This window comes from Salvelinus alpinus, chromosome 9 (genome assembly GCF_045679555.1).
Source record: "Salvelinus alpinus chromosome 9, SLU_Salpinus.1, whole genome shotgun sequence".
NCBI classification, from domain to species: Eukaryota; Metazoa; Chordata; class Actinopteri; order Salmoniformes; family Salmonidae; genus Salvelinus; species Salvelinus alpinus.
Window position 1 is genome coordinate 49978660 of NC_092094.1, and position 16035 is coordinate 49994694.

General features: G+C 40.8%; 1 protein-coding gene across 1 annotated transcript in view; it reads right to left on the reverse strand.

Annotated features, from left to right (window-relative positions):
* Positions 1-5434: 5434 nt before the first annotated feature.
* LOC139530288 (LHFPL tetraspan subfamily member 6 protein-like) overlaps positions 5435-16035 on the reverse strand; it is a 73290-nt gene continuing 62689 nt past the window's right edge. The window contains exons 3-4 of the mRNA XM_071326539.1: positions 7994-8092; positions 5435-7813 (exon numbers count right to left, since the gene is read on the reverse strand). Coding sequence (XP_071182640.1) covers positions 7695-7813; positions 7994-8092 — 218 coding nt within the window. The 3' untranslated portion in view covers positions 5435-7694. The remainder of the gene's footprint in view (positions 7814-7993; positions 8093-16035) is intronic.

Consider the following 16035-nt stretch of genomic DNA (forward strand, 5'->3'; position numbering starts at 1 on the left):
TAGTCGTACCGAATGAGTGTGCTCGCATAGTAGTCTGAATTAATAGTCTCAATTAATCTAAGATAACTCAAGACATCTGTCATTGATTTTGACATTTTTTTTCAGATATCTTTTTTTGTGGGGGGGGGGTTGATCAGCTTAATATTGCGGAAAGAATGTTGCTTCCATCAATGTAATTGTCTGCATCATTTCCAATCCCCCATATCTTTTTTGGGTAAATATATATATATATATATATATATCCATATACATAAACGCATGCATATACATACACATATATACATACACATATCTATATAGACATACATACTTTTTTTTTGAATATACCTTTATTATTCCCTGCAAACCCTACCACCCTTCCCCCAATTGGAGTAAACTAATAAACAATAACACTTAGGCTTCTATCTTCAGTTTATACATCTTATACACATTTTACAGACACAATCTATTTTACAATAGTTATATTTTGTTTGTTTTACTCTTTCCTCTATTTCTGATGTCCATCCAGTTTGATTTCTATTTATAACTGTGCTATTCCACAAACTTTGTGAACGTTTAGTCATTTTACAGACCCCGTATGTTTTACATTGGTTATCTTGTTATTAGTACCACCCTTCACCTATTAACTTCAGCCTATGAGCATGGCTCATTTAAGGCAATTCTGCCACTCTTGCTGATTACCTTATGGACTCACTCATGCAATAACTACCTTCCTTTCTTTGAACCAATGGACATACATCTAGGAATGTATTAATATTTCAACTCAAACCGTGTGTCTTCTACTTGCTGTTTTGCAGCAACAGTCTTCCAACGACCTAACTCCCCACCACCAACTGAAGACCCATCATCATTTGGGGACCAAGTGGCGCAGCGGTCTAAGGCACTACAGACACAGGTTTGATCCCGGGCTGTATCGCAACCGGCCGTGATCGGGAGTCCCATAGGGCAATTGGTCCAGCGTCGTCCGAGTTAGGGGAGGATTTGGCCGGGGTAGGACATCATTGTAAATAATAAATTCATTCTTAACTGACTTGCTTAAATAAAGGTTTAGCATAGCAGGTATTTATATATGGTAGTGTCTATAACATTACCTAATTAGCATAGTAGGTATTTATATATGTTTTTTTGTTCGTTATTTTTTTACTGTTTTTTTTCTAAGGGGGGGGGGGGATCAGCTTAATATTGAGGAAGATTGTTGCTTCCATCAATGTAATTGTCTGCATAATTTCCAATCCCCCATATATTTTAGGGCGTAAATATATATATCCATATACACATATATACATACACATACATACTTTTTTTGAATATACCTTTATTATTCCCCGCACACCCTACCACCCTTCCCCCAAATGGAGTAAACTAATAAACAATAACACTTAGGCTTCTATCTTCAGTTTATACATTTTATACACATTTTACAGACATAATCTGAATTGCTTTTGTTTTATAGAAGAGTACTGAATTGCATGGCCTCTAAAGGCACACTTAAAAGTGGCCCATACAATAAGGGGATCTGCTGTACCTATGTTATGTCTGAAAAAGTCAGTTATAAATTCTTCTGTCCTAGTTCTAAACAATTTATAATCTAGTAGGCTTTGATTAAATTTCCAATATTCTCGTCCACGTGGAAATTCTGTAAGAGATATATATATGCCAATTATGTGATGATCCGACCGCATTCTGTCCCCTATCAACACTTTTGTAACTTCTGGTGCCAGAGAGAATGGCATAAGAAAGTAGTCAAGATGACTAGCTTGATTAATCCTCCGCCATGTATATCTCACTAGATCAGGGTATTTAAGCCTCCATATATCCCCTAATTCCAATATATCCATGACATTCATCATTTCTTAAGTGCCTGAGGGTGATAGTTTGTAGTGTCATTTCCTTTCCGGTCCATAGAGGTATTTAAGACCGTATTAAAATCTCCCACCATAATAATACAGTCTAGTGTTTCTAGTAGAGTTGATACATTCTTATATATATTGTCAAAGAAGCTTGGATCATCATTATTTGGACCGTATAGGTTAATACACCATATTGTCCAGTAACATATTTTAAATAATCCATCTACCTTGATGATCTGTTTGGACAATTTGCACATTTGGATCAAAATTACTGTTAAATAAAACCATCACCCCTTTTGAATTTCTTTGCCCATGGGAGAAATATATTTCGCCCCCCAGTCCTTTTTCCACAAAACTTCATCTAAAATTGTTGAATGGGTTTCCTGTAAACAATAGATATTATATTCCTTCTCTTTGTCACGTTCCTGACCTTATTTTCCTTTGTTTAGCTTTGTTTAGTTGGTCAGGACGTGAGCTGGGTGGGCAGTCTATGTTATTTGTTTCTTGTGTAGGTTGTTTTGTTAATTAGCCTTATATGGTTCTCAATCAGGGGCAGGTGTTTGACGTTTCCTCTGATTGAGAACCATATTAAGGTAGGCTGTTTCACACCGTTTGTTTGTGGGTGATTGTCTTCCGTGTCAGTGTTTGTACCACACGGGACTGTTTCGTTTGTCTAGTCTGTTCCTGTTTGTGCGTTCTTCGTTATATGTAAGTTCTCATGTTCAGGTCGGTCTACGTCGTTTTGTTATTTTGTAATTTATCAAGTGTGTTTCGTGTTCGTCTTGTTCAATAAATCTCATTATGTATTCCACAAAAGCTGCGTTTTGGTCTGATCCCTGCTCCTCCTCAGACGAGGAGGAGAACAACCGTTACACTCTTTTAGCCAGGTAAATACTGATCGCCTTTTCTTATCTGCTAGGCCATTACAATTGTAACTGGCTATACTTTTTTCACCACTTACCATAATGAGACAACTTTCAATTCTATTTATCAAAATATATGTTTGTAAACGTACCATTAAAAGGTAACATGATGATTGAGTGTCTATATAGCTATACCATGATATTTGCATTGCTACGAAGTAAACCTCCAATTGGTCTCCACTATTCCACCCTCTAAAAGCCCTCCTCATCCCGAGTTGGGTTGTCATCCCAATGCCCGACAGACCACCCCCGACCCCCCATATCCCATAGCCCTGAAAAGACTGGGATCCATCCTTCGAAAAGAGCACACAGCCATTTACAGAACAGGAGTAGATCAACCGCCAAATGCATTTCCATCGCCCTCACCTCGATTTGTATTATATATAGCCATCAAAAAAATATATATATATTTTAAGAATCCTGTTCCATAATTAGCTATTAATATTTGTAGTAATGTAGGCAATTTATGAAAAGGATTTTACCTCTCACCAGTCTCGCCGCTATCAAAATTACAAGCAATTATTTTTTTAGAAAACAGTTGTTGTGAATCATCCTCTATTGTCCCTAACATCTTTTACTCCTTCGCAGCAGTTGTGGGATACACACATACACCCACACACTCATACACACTCAACCCTTTCCCCCCACACAACCAAAGGCTCACGTTCTCAACAGTTGCACCATCAGAGCCCAACTCAAGAAAGGTCTTGATTTACAAATGCATTTACAGTTGCAGCTGTATGAGAAGGCCTGCAAGACCGTGCAAAAAATGGGCAGAAATGGAGAGATTTTATTAACCATTGTCACGTCCTAGATGATGGAGGTCAAATGTACACCTTTTCCATGAAACACCCACAACATGGTCCTCCCGTATTGACCATATTCCCAAGCATCTCCATGCAGTCAGACTTTTGATTTTGTGCCACCAGGGCCACAATAATCTACCCCCTTTCTGAATGTCCTAGTGTGACCCCCTCCCCATGGGTTACTGCAGCTAGTGTTGCCAGCACTGCCACTGCCTGGGTGGGGGCACCCCACCGGAATCCCTACCTGCTAGGTACAAGGTTGTCAAGGTTATCATTAGCAGCTTTGAGAATTTCCTTGTATAGTATGCTCTCCCTTTAGGGGGCTTTGGCGGCTTTGCAGGACCAACCCTGCCAAGCAGGCTCAGAATCTTGAGGGGGCAGTGCTGCTCTAGGTCTCTGACCACATTTTGGCTGCATACAGACCGCTTACAGCAGGCCCATAAAACAGTTAGGGACTTCTCCTTAGTATCTGGGTCATTCAGGTGGGTGTCTAGGGTAAACGGTTGTGCACCGTTTCATCAATATAGGATCATAAATAAATAAAATGTATAATTTATTTTAAAACTGTTCCACCATGATAGGACAATAAATAAGTAAGACATATAATTCATTTTAAAAAGTATATCCATCATCTGAACAACATTGAACGCTCTCTCTCACCCCCGCTCACAGCAATACATTGGTTCTGGGATATGCAACATTTTCATTTCTCACTCAACGCCACACTTTCCCAAACATAACAAATACAATAAAAAATAAGCACACCCCACACCATCCACACATACTGTGCCTTCTGTTTACTGAGTTTTTATCTTCACCATGTTGAATTAGTGCTTGTGTGTTCCAATTAGTTATATTTGAAGATATATAGGAAAGCTATATTTTTTATTGTATTGTTACAATCCATAACCGGGCTAGAATTGTGTTTCATTATTTTCCTCGTTTATAAGAACTTTGTAATTTTAAAAATAACCATGGAGTAGTCTTTGTGTCTCTGAACTGGTTATCAACTGGTTATCAATACATAGTTTCTCGATGACGAGAACTACTCGTTTCCCTTTTAATCTATTTTCTTTGAAAATTGGATACAGAACTTTACGCCGTTCTGCAATTTCCTTCGGAAACTGATCATTGCTGGGACCAATTTTGGTCCCAGCAAGTATTTTACCCAGGCTTTTAACCATTATTTTATCTTTAAAGGAAGCAAATTTGCCAGCGATTGGGCCTTCATATCTTTGCCCTCTCTGTCCGAATCGGTGTACAGAGATCTTAGTTGCACATTTTACATCTAACTAAGATGCTTGGTGCAGTATTTCTCAAGTGAAAAGAATTACATAAAAATGATTTGTCTCTTGTTGAATGACAACAAACACTTAATTGAACAATCCCTACTATTGAAGAATCCCTACCGTTGACCAATCACCAAGGAAGGGGCGTAGACTTTGGTTATCGACTTTGGCTTGCCTCGAGAATTTTTGGGCTGTGCACGAACAAAAAAACCTTGCCGAAAGAACAAAAACGTCAAAAAGTGTTGTCATAATATATACATGAACTGTTCCTAACTGTTTCGGATGGGAAGCATGCGGATGCCTTACGGGTCTGGCAGTGGACCAATGACATTTGGAATTGGTGTGTGTGTGTTAAACCTTACTAATTAATGATTGACCTCCAGCAGCATCTGTTGACAGGTTAACTCCTCTCCCTCCTTGCTGTTCTGTTCATAGTCAATCCCGATGGGTTTTAAAACCCAAATAACAGTCAGTTAATGTCGTTAGAGCTGACCATCAATAAAGATAAACACGACAGATGGTTTTAACACAGATTAACCAAGCATATCAACTCTCTAGAGACAGCAGGAGCAGTAGAGATACTCTTTAATGATCAGCTATGAAAAGCCAACTGACATTTACTCCTGAGGTGCTGACCTGTTGCACCCTCTACAACCACTGTGATTATTATTATTTGACCCTGCTGTTCATCTATGAACATTTGAACATCTTAGCCATGTTCTGTTATAATCTCCACCAGGCACAGCCAGAAGAGGACTGGCCAGCCCTCAAAGCCTGGTTCCTCTCTAGGTTTCTTCCTAGGTTCCGGCCTTTCTGGGGAGTTTTTCCTAGCCACCGTGATTCTATACCTGCATTGCTTGCTGTTTGGGGTTTTAGGCTGGGTTTCTGTACAGCACTTTGTGACATCAGCTGATATAAGAAGGGCTTTATAAATACATTTAATTGATTGATTGATTGATTGATTGGCCAATAATCTGAACAGATGAGAAACAAATTGCTGTTAAGGTATCAAGAAAGACCAATAGTCCCATGCCAAGTGCTTCAATTCAGATTAAGTGGAGCTACAGTGGAACTACAGCTTCAGAACTTCTCCACTTCTGAAAGGTTTGTGAACATTTATTAACAAATTATTTACAATTTATTTACAGGGTCAAATAAGACAATCTATTGTGTTTCATTCAAATGTAATGTTATATAATAGAATATACTGTACATCAAACACACACAAAAACACAAACATATGACAGACATACATGATTAGGGACTTCAACATTCCCTGTTTATAGCTATACTGTAAATAGTTACTGACATGATAACAGTTAAAAATGATTGCAAGATACCAGTAAGAGTTGATATATTTAAAAGGGGGCTGAACTTTTGGCCTCGTTATTCGGCTTGGACATTAAAAAATGCAGCGGTCATGACTGAAGCCAAACAAGAGTTGTTTTGGCGTGGTGGCTTAATGTGGGTGTCTCATGTGTGTATAATCACTCTGCCAAAACAGTACACAGTTAGTCACTCAACCTTCTAGATAACTTGAAACAGTCTAACCAGGTATTGAAGTCTAGGCTAGCTAGTGCTAGCAAACGTATTTCACCAATTAGCTTCAGCCCACTGGTGTACAAGAGTGACAAAGTTTGTTTGACATTGGATAGCCTATCTCTGGCTCTAGTTAGGGACTAATAAATGACACAATGTATGGTTCAATATTGTCATGTAGCACGTCTTTTTTAGCTTTCAATATTGCTTTCAATATGTGTATATGAATTTCTCTAATTTATAGTTGGTTTGAGATTTTTAAGTCATTGAAATTTGGAGCTATTGACCTTTTAAAACATTGTCCCATGTACATTGTGTCATTTACTGATGGTCCCTAACTAGCCCCATAGGGATATTGATTGTCAAACCAAATTGACCATTGTATCAGGTTGTGTGCAGCTGCGCTCCAAATTGATGATTACATGGGTGCTGCCAGCTGTGGGCATGTGGCCCTTGATTTAAATAAACCCAACCCAAGGAAAACTCTTACGGTACCCTTCATTATGTGACATATCATTTTTTTCATATAATCTTGCAAATCTCCCTTTTGGACAAGACTGACTTTATGACCAAAATTATCCTATTTACACTTTGTAGTACATTTTGACGGTACAATAAATGTTTCGGACTCATATCGATAACACGAGAATTTGCTTTTTACGGGCCTTTATGGGTCTTTAAGGCAATACTAGGCCAATGTGGGGGTACATTACACATTTATTAAATACAGGATGTAAAATACAATAACAAAGTAATATCAACAGTATAGTAATGTAATATCTCTTTACCACTGGTTGTGCCACTACTTCAGTTACCACAAAGTTATAGTACAGGGACATGACAGAATAGAATAGAGGAGGAATAGAGAAGCAACCATACAAACCAAGGAAAATAGAGATAGAAACAGTTTGTATTCATTGACAGCAAGAACAACAAGTATGTAGACTCCACTCTTTTAAAAATTGTGACTGACTGAACTACAAATAATATTGAGTAGTTATTTATGATGGTGATTTGTAACTCAGTCTCGACTCGCCTTTAAAGTCAGCTGCAATGTCGAATGCGCCCACAGACTCTGCCCCCCTGATATTCTCCTTTGCTCTGAGTCTCTTCAATTGCCAGTGATGACAGGTGTTGGGGGTGTTGGGGGGAGGTGGTCATCATGGTCTCTGTGGCTGTCCCGCCTTGATGACATCAGTAGGGGTACTGCTTCTGTCTCTTCCCAGCGAAGCAGGCCATCCAGGTGCATAACATCATGGTCGCTGTGGCTGTCCCACCTTGATGACATCAGTAGGGGTACTGCTTCTGTCTCTTCCCAGCGAAGCAGGCCATCCAGGTGCATAACATCATGGCTGCTGCTGCCCCTGCTCCGGTACAGTAGAACGCCCAGCCAATCTCACAAGAACCTGGACACACACACAGTGATGCAGACACAGACACAAACACACACACAGTGAATTAGAATCAGAGCCAACATACCATAATGAGCTGTGAGCAATTTGAATGACTTGTTGATTATCAACGTGTGACTGCATATGATGGTGTTCTTGTGTGGATGTGACTGTGTACAGATGTTTGACCCATACCAAGCTCAAACTGGTTGGATCTGTTGCTGCAGGTCTGTCGGACTTCGTCACTGTCCCAACCTAGAGGGTAGAGCGCACACCCCGACCCAATCAGCAACGCTGTACAGACAGAGAGAGAGAGAAAGAGAGAGACAGAGAGAGAAAGCGAGAGAGAGAGAGAGAGAGACAGACAGAGACAGAGACAGAGACACAGAGAGAGAGACGGAGAGACAGAGAGAGAGAGAACCTCTTTAGAAATGCTTTACAGCATGCATGTGCTAAGCTAAGCATAACAAACTCAGACAGTACATAATACAGTGAATAGTGCAGCCTGCATTATTCAAAACCATTTTTGATGTACCGAAGCTAGAAAGATACCACAAAAGATAACATTCCTGAGATGGCACTTCCATCAAGAGCTTACATATGTCACCTCATTTTATCACCCTTCATTTTGTAATGAGATGCCCGAGCTCCAGCAGACACACGTACACACACACACGCACACACTGGGTTCCCATCATCATCCCTCTCCCCTGGGAACTCTCTCGCTCATTGATCTCATTCACTGACCTGAAACCTTAAGTGAATCATATTTTAAACTTCCATCTCAAAGCTGATTGTCCCTTTCCCCCTCACTTCATGCAGTAACATTTTTGACTTCTAAATGTCATCTCCGACGTCGATATAAGACGCCTAAGATGTCTATGTTAGCTCTCAGAAGAAACGTTGACCAGATATTTGTCACCACATTCGTTCCAATCCTCACACTTCACAAGAGTTCATTCCTTTGAGTTGAGTCTTTATCTGGGCAGGCAGGTGCCCTGTATACAGCCTACACCCCTTAGAATAGTCTTGGAAAGAGAACTGCCTGACGACTCGCGAGAACAGCTGCCCTCTCGGCAGTGAGTGTGTTCAAACGTCAAGCCCTTGCTGTTTCCAAAGAGAGAGTTCCTACCGACAGCTCACTGATCTCAGTATAGAACAGGTGGCACGCTGTCGACAGCCCTCCTCTGTCTGAGTCGCTAACCGTACAACAAAACCTTCAAAATGTTCAGTAAACTTTATGTTATCTTTATTTAACCAGGTAGGCTAGTTGAGAACAAGTTCTCATTTACAACTGCGACCTGGCCAAGAATAAAGCAAAGCAATTCAACAACACAGAGTTACACATGGAATAAACAAAACATACAGTCAATAATACAGATGAAGAGAATCTATATACAGTGTGTGCAAATGAGAGAAGATAAGGGAGGTAGTAAGGCAATAAATAGGCCACGGTAGTGAAGTAATTACAATATACCAATTAGACACTGGAGTGATTGATGTGCAGAAGATGAATGTGCAAGTAGAGATACTGGGGTGCAAAGGAGCAACATAAATAAATAAATACAGTATGGGGATGAGGTAGTTGGATGGGCTATTTGCAGATGGGCTATGTACAGGTGCAGTGATCTGTGAGCTGCTCTGACAGCTGGTGAGGGAGTATGAGTCTCCAGCTTCAGTGATTTTTGCAGTTCGTTCCAGTCATTGGCAGCAGAGAACTGGAAGGAAAGGCGGCCAAAGGAGGAATTGGCCTTGGGGGTGACTAGTGAGATATACCTGCTGGAGCGCGTGCTACGGGTGGGTGCTGCTATGGTGACCGGTGAGCTGAGATAAGGCGGGGCTTTACCTAGCAGAGATTTGTATATGACCTGGGGCCAGTGGGTTTGGCGACGAGTATGAAGCGAGGGCCAGCCAACGAGAGCTTACAGGTCGCAGTGGTGGGTACTTGACTTCTCTACAGAAACAGGTTGTGCACCACACCGTCAATAGGCTCCGTTATCAAAGACTAGCTTGACAGGACCTTTGAACTACACTCGCGTAGACCAACAACTCCACCTGTTTCTCCCAGAGTCAGGCAGGGATGGCCACAGGCTGTTCAGCAAAATACCTTCAAGTCATCCCTTGAGAATCCCGTCTGTTGATACTTTAAAGAACCCATGCTGGTCATTTCTCCTAGAATGCTACAGTTACAGTACGTACTTTCACACTCCAGTGTTTATCAGCTGTCATAGCAGCTTACCGATCATTGCACCTGTACACAGCCCATCTTTAAATAGCCCACCCACTTATTGTTTATTTTTGGCCCTTTGCACCAGTATCTCTACTTGCACATTCATCTTCTGCACATCTATCACTCCTGTATTAATGCTAAATTGCAATTATTTCACCACTACGGCTTATTTATTGACTTACGTCCCTAATCTTACTATATTTGCACACACTGTATATAGATTTTTCTATTGTGTTATTGACTGTACTTTTGTTTATCCCATGTGTAACTGTGTTGTTTGTGTTGCACTGCTTTGCTTTATCTTGGCCAGGTCGCAGTTGTAAATGATAACTTGTTCTTAACTGGCCTACCTGGTTAAATAAAAAAAATAAAAACATGACTAATACAAGGCATAGTATGCAGTGAGCAATGCAGAGTGCGTGTAGATCAGTCTTTTTACTGAATACAGCTACACTGAACAAAAATATAAACGCAACATGTGAAGTGTTGGTCCCATGTTTCATGAGTTGCAATAAAAGATCCCATACATTTTCCATACTCACAAAAAGCTTATTTATGCTGTGCACAAATTTGTTTACATCCCTGTTAGTGAGAAGCTATCCTTTGCCAAGATAATCTATCCACCTAACAGGTGTGGCATATCAAGACACTGATTAAACAGCATGATCATTACACAGGTACACCTTGTGCTGGTGGCAATAAAATGTGCAGTTTTGTCACACAACAAAATGTCACAATTGTCAATCTGACTGCAGGAATGTCCACCAGAGCTGTTGCCAGATAATTTCATGTTATTTTCTCTACCATAAGCCGACTCCAGCGTTGTTTTAGAGAATTTGGCAGTACATTGTGTGGGTGAGTGGTTTGCTGATGTCATTCATTGTGAACAGAATGCCCCATGGTGGCCAGTGGTGGTGTGGGCAGGCATAAGATACGAACACAATTGCATTTCATTGATTGCAATTTGAATGCATAAAGATACCGTGATGAGATCCTGAGGCCCATTGTCGTGCCATTCATCCGCCACCATCACCTCATGTTTCAGCATGATAATGCACGCCACCATGTTGCAAGGATCTGTATGCAATTCCTGGAAGCTGAAAATACCTGGCCTGAACACTCAAGAGACATGTCACCCATTGAGCATGTTTGGGGTGCTCTGGATCAATGTGTACAACAGCGTGTTCGAGTTCCCGCCAATACCCAGAAACTTCGCACAGCCATTGAAGGGGAGTGGGACAACATTCCACAGGTCACAATCAACAGCCTGATCAACTCTATACGAAGGAGATGTGCCACGCTGCATGAGACAGTACCTACCTTTTTTAAAGGTATGTGTGGCCAACAGATTGTTATCTGTATTCCCAGTCATGTGAAATCTACATATTAGGGCGTAATACATTTATTTCAATTGACTGACTTCCTCATGTGAACTGTCATTCAGAAAAAATCTTTGAAATTGTTGCATGCTGCATTTATATTTTTGTTCAGTGTATATACTGCACCTTGAACTATTGACTTGTGGATGATGGCGCTGGAGGGGATGGCTGCCGTTTTACGCGCTCCTAACCAACTGTGCTATTTTGTTAGTATTTTTTGCATTGTTTGTAACTTATTTTGTACATAATGTTGCTGACCGAAAAGATCTTCTGGATATCGGAACAGCGATTACTCACCTCGAACTGGACGAAGGTTGTTTATTTAATGAGTCCGACGCGAAGGATATACTGCATCCCCGAGATCAAGTCCCAATCCCCATCCTTCGTGTGAAGAAAAGACGGAAATACAGGGGGCGGAGATCGGGGTGACTTGTGAGAATTGGTCAGCGAGTCGGAAACCCACCTCTACCATCCATTCTATTGGCCAATATGCAATCACTGGAAAATAAACTGGATGATCTCTGTTCGAGATTGTCCTACCAACAGGATATTAAAAACTGTTATATCTAATGTTTTACCGAATTGTGGGTTAACCACGACACCGATAATATAGAGCTGGCTAGGTTTTCGGTGCATCGGCAGAACAGAACAGCTACATCTGGTAAGATGAGGGGTGGGGGTGTATGACTATTGTCAATAAGAGCTGGTGCGCGATGTCTAATATTAAAGAAGTCTCGAGGTATTGCTCGCCTGAGGTAGAGTACCTCACGATAAGCCGTAGATCACACTATCTACCAAGTGTTTTCATCTATATTATTCGTAGCTGTCTATTTAGAACCACAAACCGATGCTGGCACTAAGACCGCACTCAACGAGCTGTATAAGGTCACAAGCAAACAAGAAAATGCTTATCCAGAAGCGGTGCAGTGGGCAGCTGGGAGGAGGTGCTCTTATTCTCCATGAACTTTACAGTGTCCCAGAACTTTTTGGAGTTAGAGCTACAGGATGCAAATTTCTGTTTGAAAAAGCTAGCTTTAGCTTTCCTAACTGCCTGTGTATATTTGTTCCTAACTTCCCTGAAAAGTTGCATATCATTGGGGCTATTCAATGCTAATGCAGAACGCCACAGGATGTTTTTGTGTTGGTCAAGTGAACCAAGGACTATATCTATTCCTAGTTCTACATTTTTTGAATGGGGCATGCTTATTTAAGATGGTGAGAAAGGCACTTTTAAAGAATAGCCAGGCATCATCTACTGACGGGATGAGGTCAATGTCATTCCAGGATACCCCGGCCAGGTCGATTAGAAAGGCCTGCTCACAGAAGTGTATTTGGAGGGCGAGTTAGTTAGGATGACATCTATGAGGGTTCCCGTGTTTACGGATTTGGAGTTGTACCTGGTAGGTTCATTGATAATTTTCCTAACTGACTGTGTGTATTGGTTCCTAACTTCCCTGAAAAGTTGCATATCGCGGGGACCATTCGATGCTAGTGCAGCACGCCACAGGATGTTTTTGTGCTGGTCGAGGGCAGTCAGGTCTGGAGTGAACCAAGGGCTATATCTGTTCTTAGTTCTACATTTTTTGAAAGGGGCATGCTTATTTAAGATGGTGAGGAACTTACTTTTAAAGAACAACCAGGCATCCTCTACTGACGAGATGAGGTCAAAATCCTTCCAGGATACCCGGGCCAGGTCGATTAGAAAGGCCTGCTCGCAGAAGTGTTTTAGGGAGCGTTTGACAGTGATGAGGGGTGGTCGTTTGACCGCGGACTCATAACGGATGCAGGCAATGAGGTAGTGATCGCTGAGATCCTGATTGAAAACAACAGCGGTGTATTTGGAGGGCAAGTTGGTCAGGACAATATCTACGCCGGTGCCCATGTTTACGGATTTAGGGTTGTACCTGGTCGGTTCCTTGATGATTTGTGTGAGATTGAGGACATCTAGCTTAGATTGTAGGATGGCCGGGGTGTTAAGCATATCCCAGTTTAGGTCACCTAACAGAACTAACTCTGAAGATAGATGGAGGGCAATCAATTCACATATGGTTTCCAGGGCACAGCTGGGAGCTGAGGGGGGGTCTATAACATGCGGCAACAGTGAGAGACTTATTTCTGGAATGAGTAATGCAGCCTACAACCATGCATGTTGAATTATTCCAAAAGCCTATTAAATTGTTACAAATTTAGTCTATAGCCTATTAAAATAGCAAAATAAATTACGACCATGACAGTCAATGGAAAAAATCTTGGCGCTCGAAACGTCATGATTGTGGGTTTGATTAAAAGCGTCTGCATAATGTCACATTTATTATTTTTGCACACATAATTATGAGACATCGAACATTTTCCTGCATGGAACTTTTGACAGTAGCTATGGGCTGCCAGCGCATTCTGAGAAGACAGAAGAAAATAAAACCTTGTATCTAAACTGGGTAAATTATTAATTGTATCACCAACTGTGTAACTTAGCCATACAGTTTATTTGTCATAACCCAAGGTTGCATGCCAATTTTTTTTGCTGAACCTGAACATTGAGACCACACATCACTAAGTCAACAATAGGCTACTATTTCCTGTCTGTTTTACAAATATGTGATTGTAATTTTCAACATAGCAAACAGCAGCATACATGCATTGTAAATTGCCATCATCAATGCTTGCTGAAGTATCCTTAATAGGGAGCTAGCTTTACCTCTAGAGGAACCAAAAACACACGATCCTGCAGCGGTGTCCTCTGCTGCTTGAGCCATCGGCCTTGCAGCTCGAGCCTGCCTCGGCGCCTGACTTTCCAATGGTCATTGTGAGAGTCAGTCAGTTGGTTAACAGTGGAAGCCAGCCGAAGAGGATACCAAAAAGTTCAAAATAGGTATTTGTAGCTATTTTATTTTCTAGCAGCTGCTAATTAGTTTGTGACATAGCTAATTAGCTTGTGACGTAGCTAGCTTCATTTCCGGACTGATCATGGTTGTTGTCAAAGTGTATTCGTTAACGTCATCTAACGTTAAGGTTAGCTAGCTAGATAGTTATCTTAGCTAGAGTTAACTGTTGGAGAAAAGGTAACTAGCTAAGTCAATACGTTTAGGGTCTAGCCTATGTGATATTATGTAACTAATTGAGCTAGCTAAGGTTTTTGTTTGTAAAACATCGATAGCCTAGCTAAGACTAGGCAAGAAAGCACTTGGTTAACATAGCTAGCTAGCTAAGAGTCACAGTTAGCTACGCTAGCTAGCTATGTCCAGGGAGTCACGTGACCCCAACTGGTCTCGAGCAAAGATGGCAAAGCTCCAAGATTCAATAATGATGATGACAATGGTTTATTTAGTTTCATGTGTAATATGGCAGCTAAACTCTGAATTACATTAACACATACAATATATTATTTTTATATGGTCAGGGTGTAACGTTAGCTACCTGAATTATTTGGATCTAGCTCGTGGTCGACAATGAAAAAATAAATCGTTTTGCAAAACTATTCTTGCTTGACCCTATACAGTCAATGGGTCAATCAGCTGCTGTCTTCTTTAACTGAAAAGCAAATCTATAGAAAAAAAATTAACTAAAATGTAAAACATTCTATCGGTTGAATGATAAGTGTTTCCAGCTGATTGTCTCTACCTTATTGCCCTGTCTGCTGTTTTCTGTGCCCAATAATATATGTACCATGTTTTGTGCTGCTACCATGTTGTGCTGCTGCCATGTTGTGTTGCTACCATGTTGTTGTCATGTTGTGTTGCTACCATGCTGTGTTGTCATGTGTTGCTGCCATGCTATGTTGTTATCTTAGGCCTTTCTTTATTTAGTGCTGTGGTGTATCTTGTCGTGATGTGTGTTTTGTCATATTTTTTTTATCCCAGCAACCGTCCCCACGGGAGGCCTTTTGCCTTTTGGTAGGCTGTCATTGTAAATAAGAATTTGTTGTTAACTGACTTGCCTAGTTAAATAAAGGTTAAATAAAATTTAAAAAAATCCCATTCCTCATTTGAACCCCATGTAAAGTGATGTGCTCGACAATACATGTCTTGTTCGTCTTCCTGCCAGCACACTCTGTCTCTCCACCCTCAGCCTTCCACCACCATGCACCAAATACTCAGACTGTTCGCAGCCAGAAATTATGTGTGACAAAACAGTTATCCCTCATAATAACATACTGTATTATTTGTTGAACAACAATTACAGTCCATCCATTCTGGTTTACAATATATTACAACTTTCCACTATTAATTAATTATTTTTATTTAACTAGGCAAGTCAGTTATGAAGAAATTCTTATTTACAATGACGGCCTACCAAAAGGTAAAAGGCCTGTGGGGACGGGGGCCTGGGATTAAAAATAAAAAAGAAATACAATATAAATATAGTACAAAACACACATTATAACAAGAGAGACAACACAACACTACATAAAGAGAGACCTAACATGCTGACCAGACGGGACACGTCGCGTGCGCGAGCGTCGCAAAATAAGGGCTAAAATAGAACTCCTTTCTATTTCTGACGCAGATCGCGCTGAAAGTCCTGCCTCTCCCATGTCCTCATTGGTTTATAGAAGCAGGTACCCACGTGCCATCTCCTCATTGGTTAGTCACCTAAAGAACTCTCAGACCATGAGAAACAAGATGATGAAA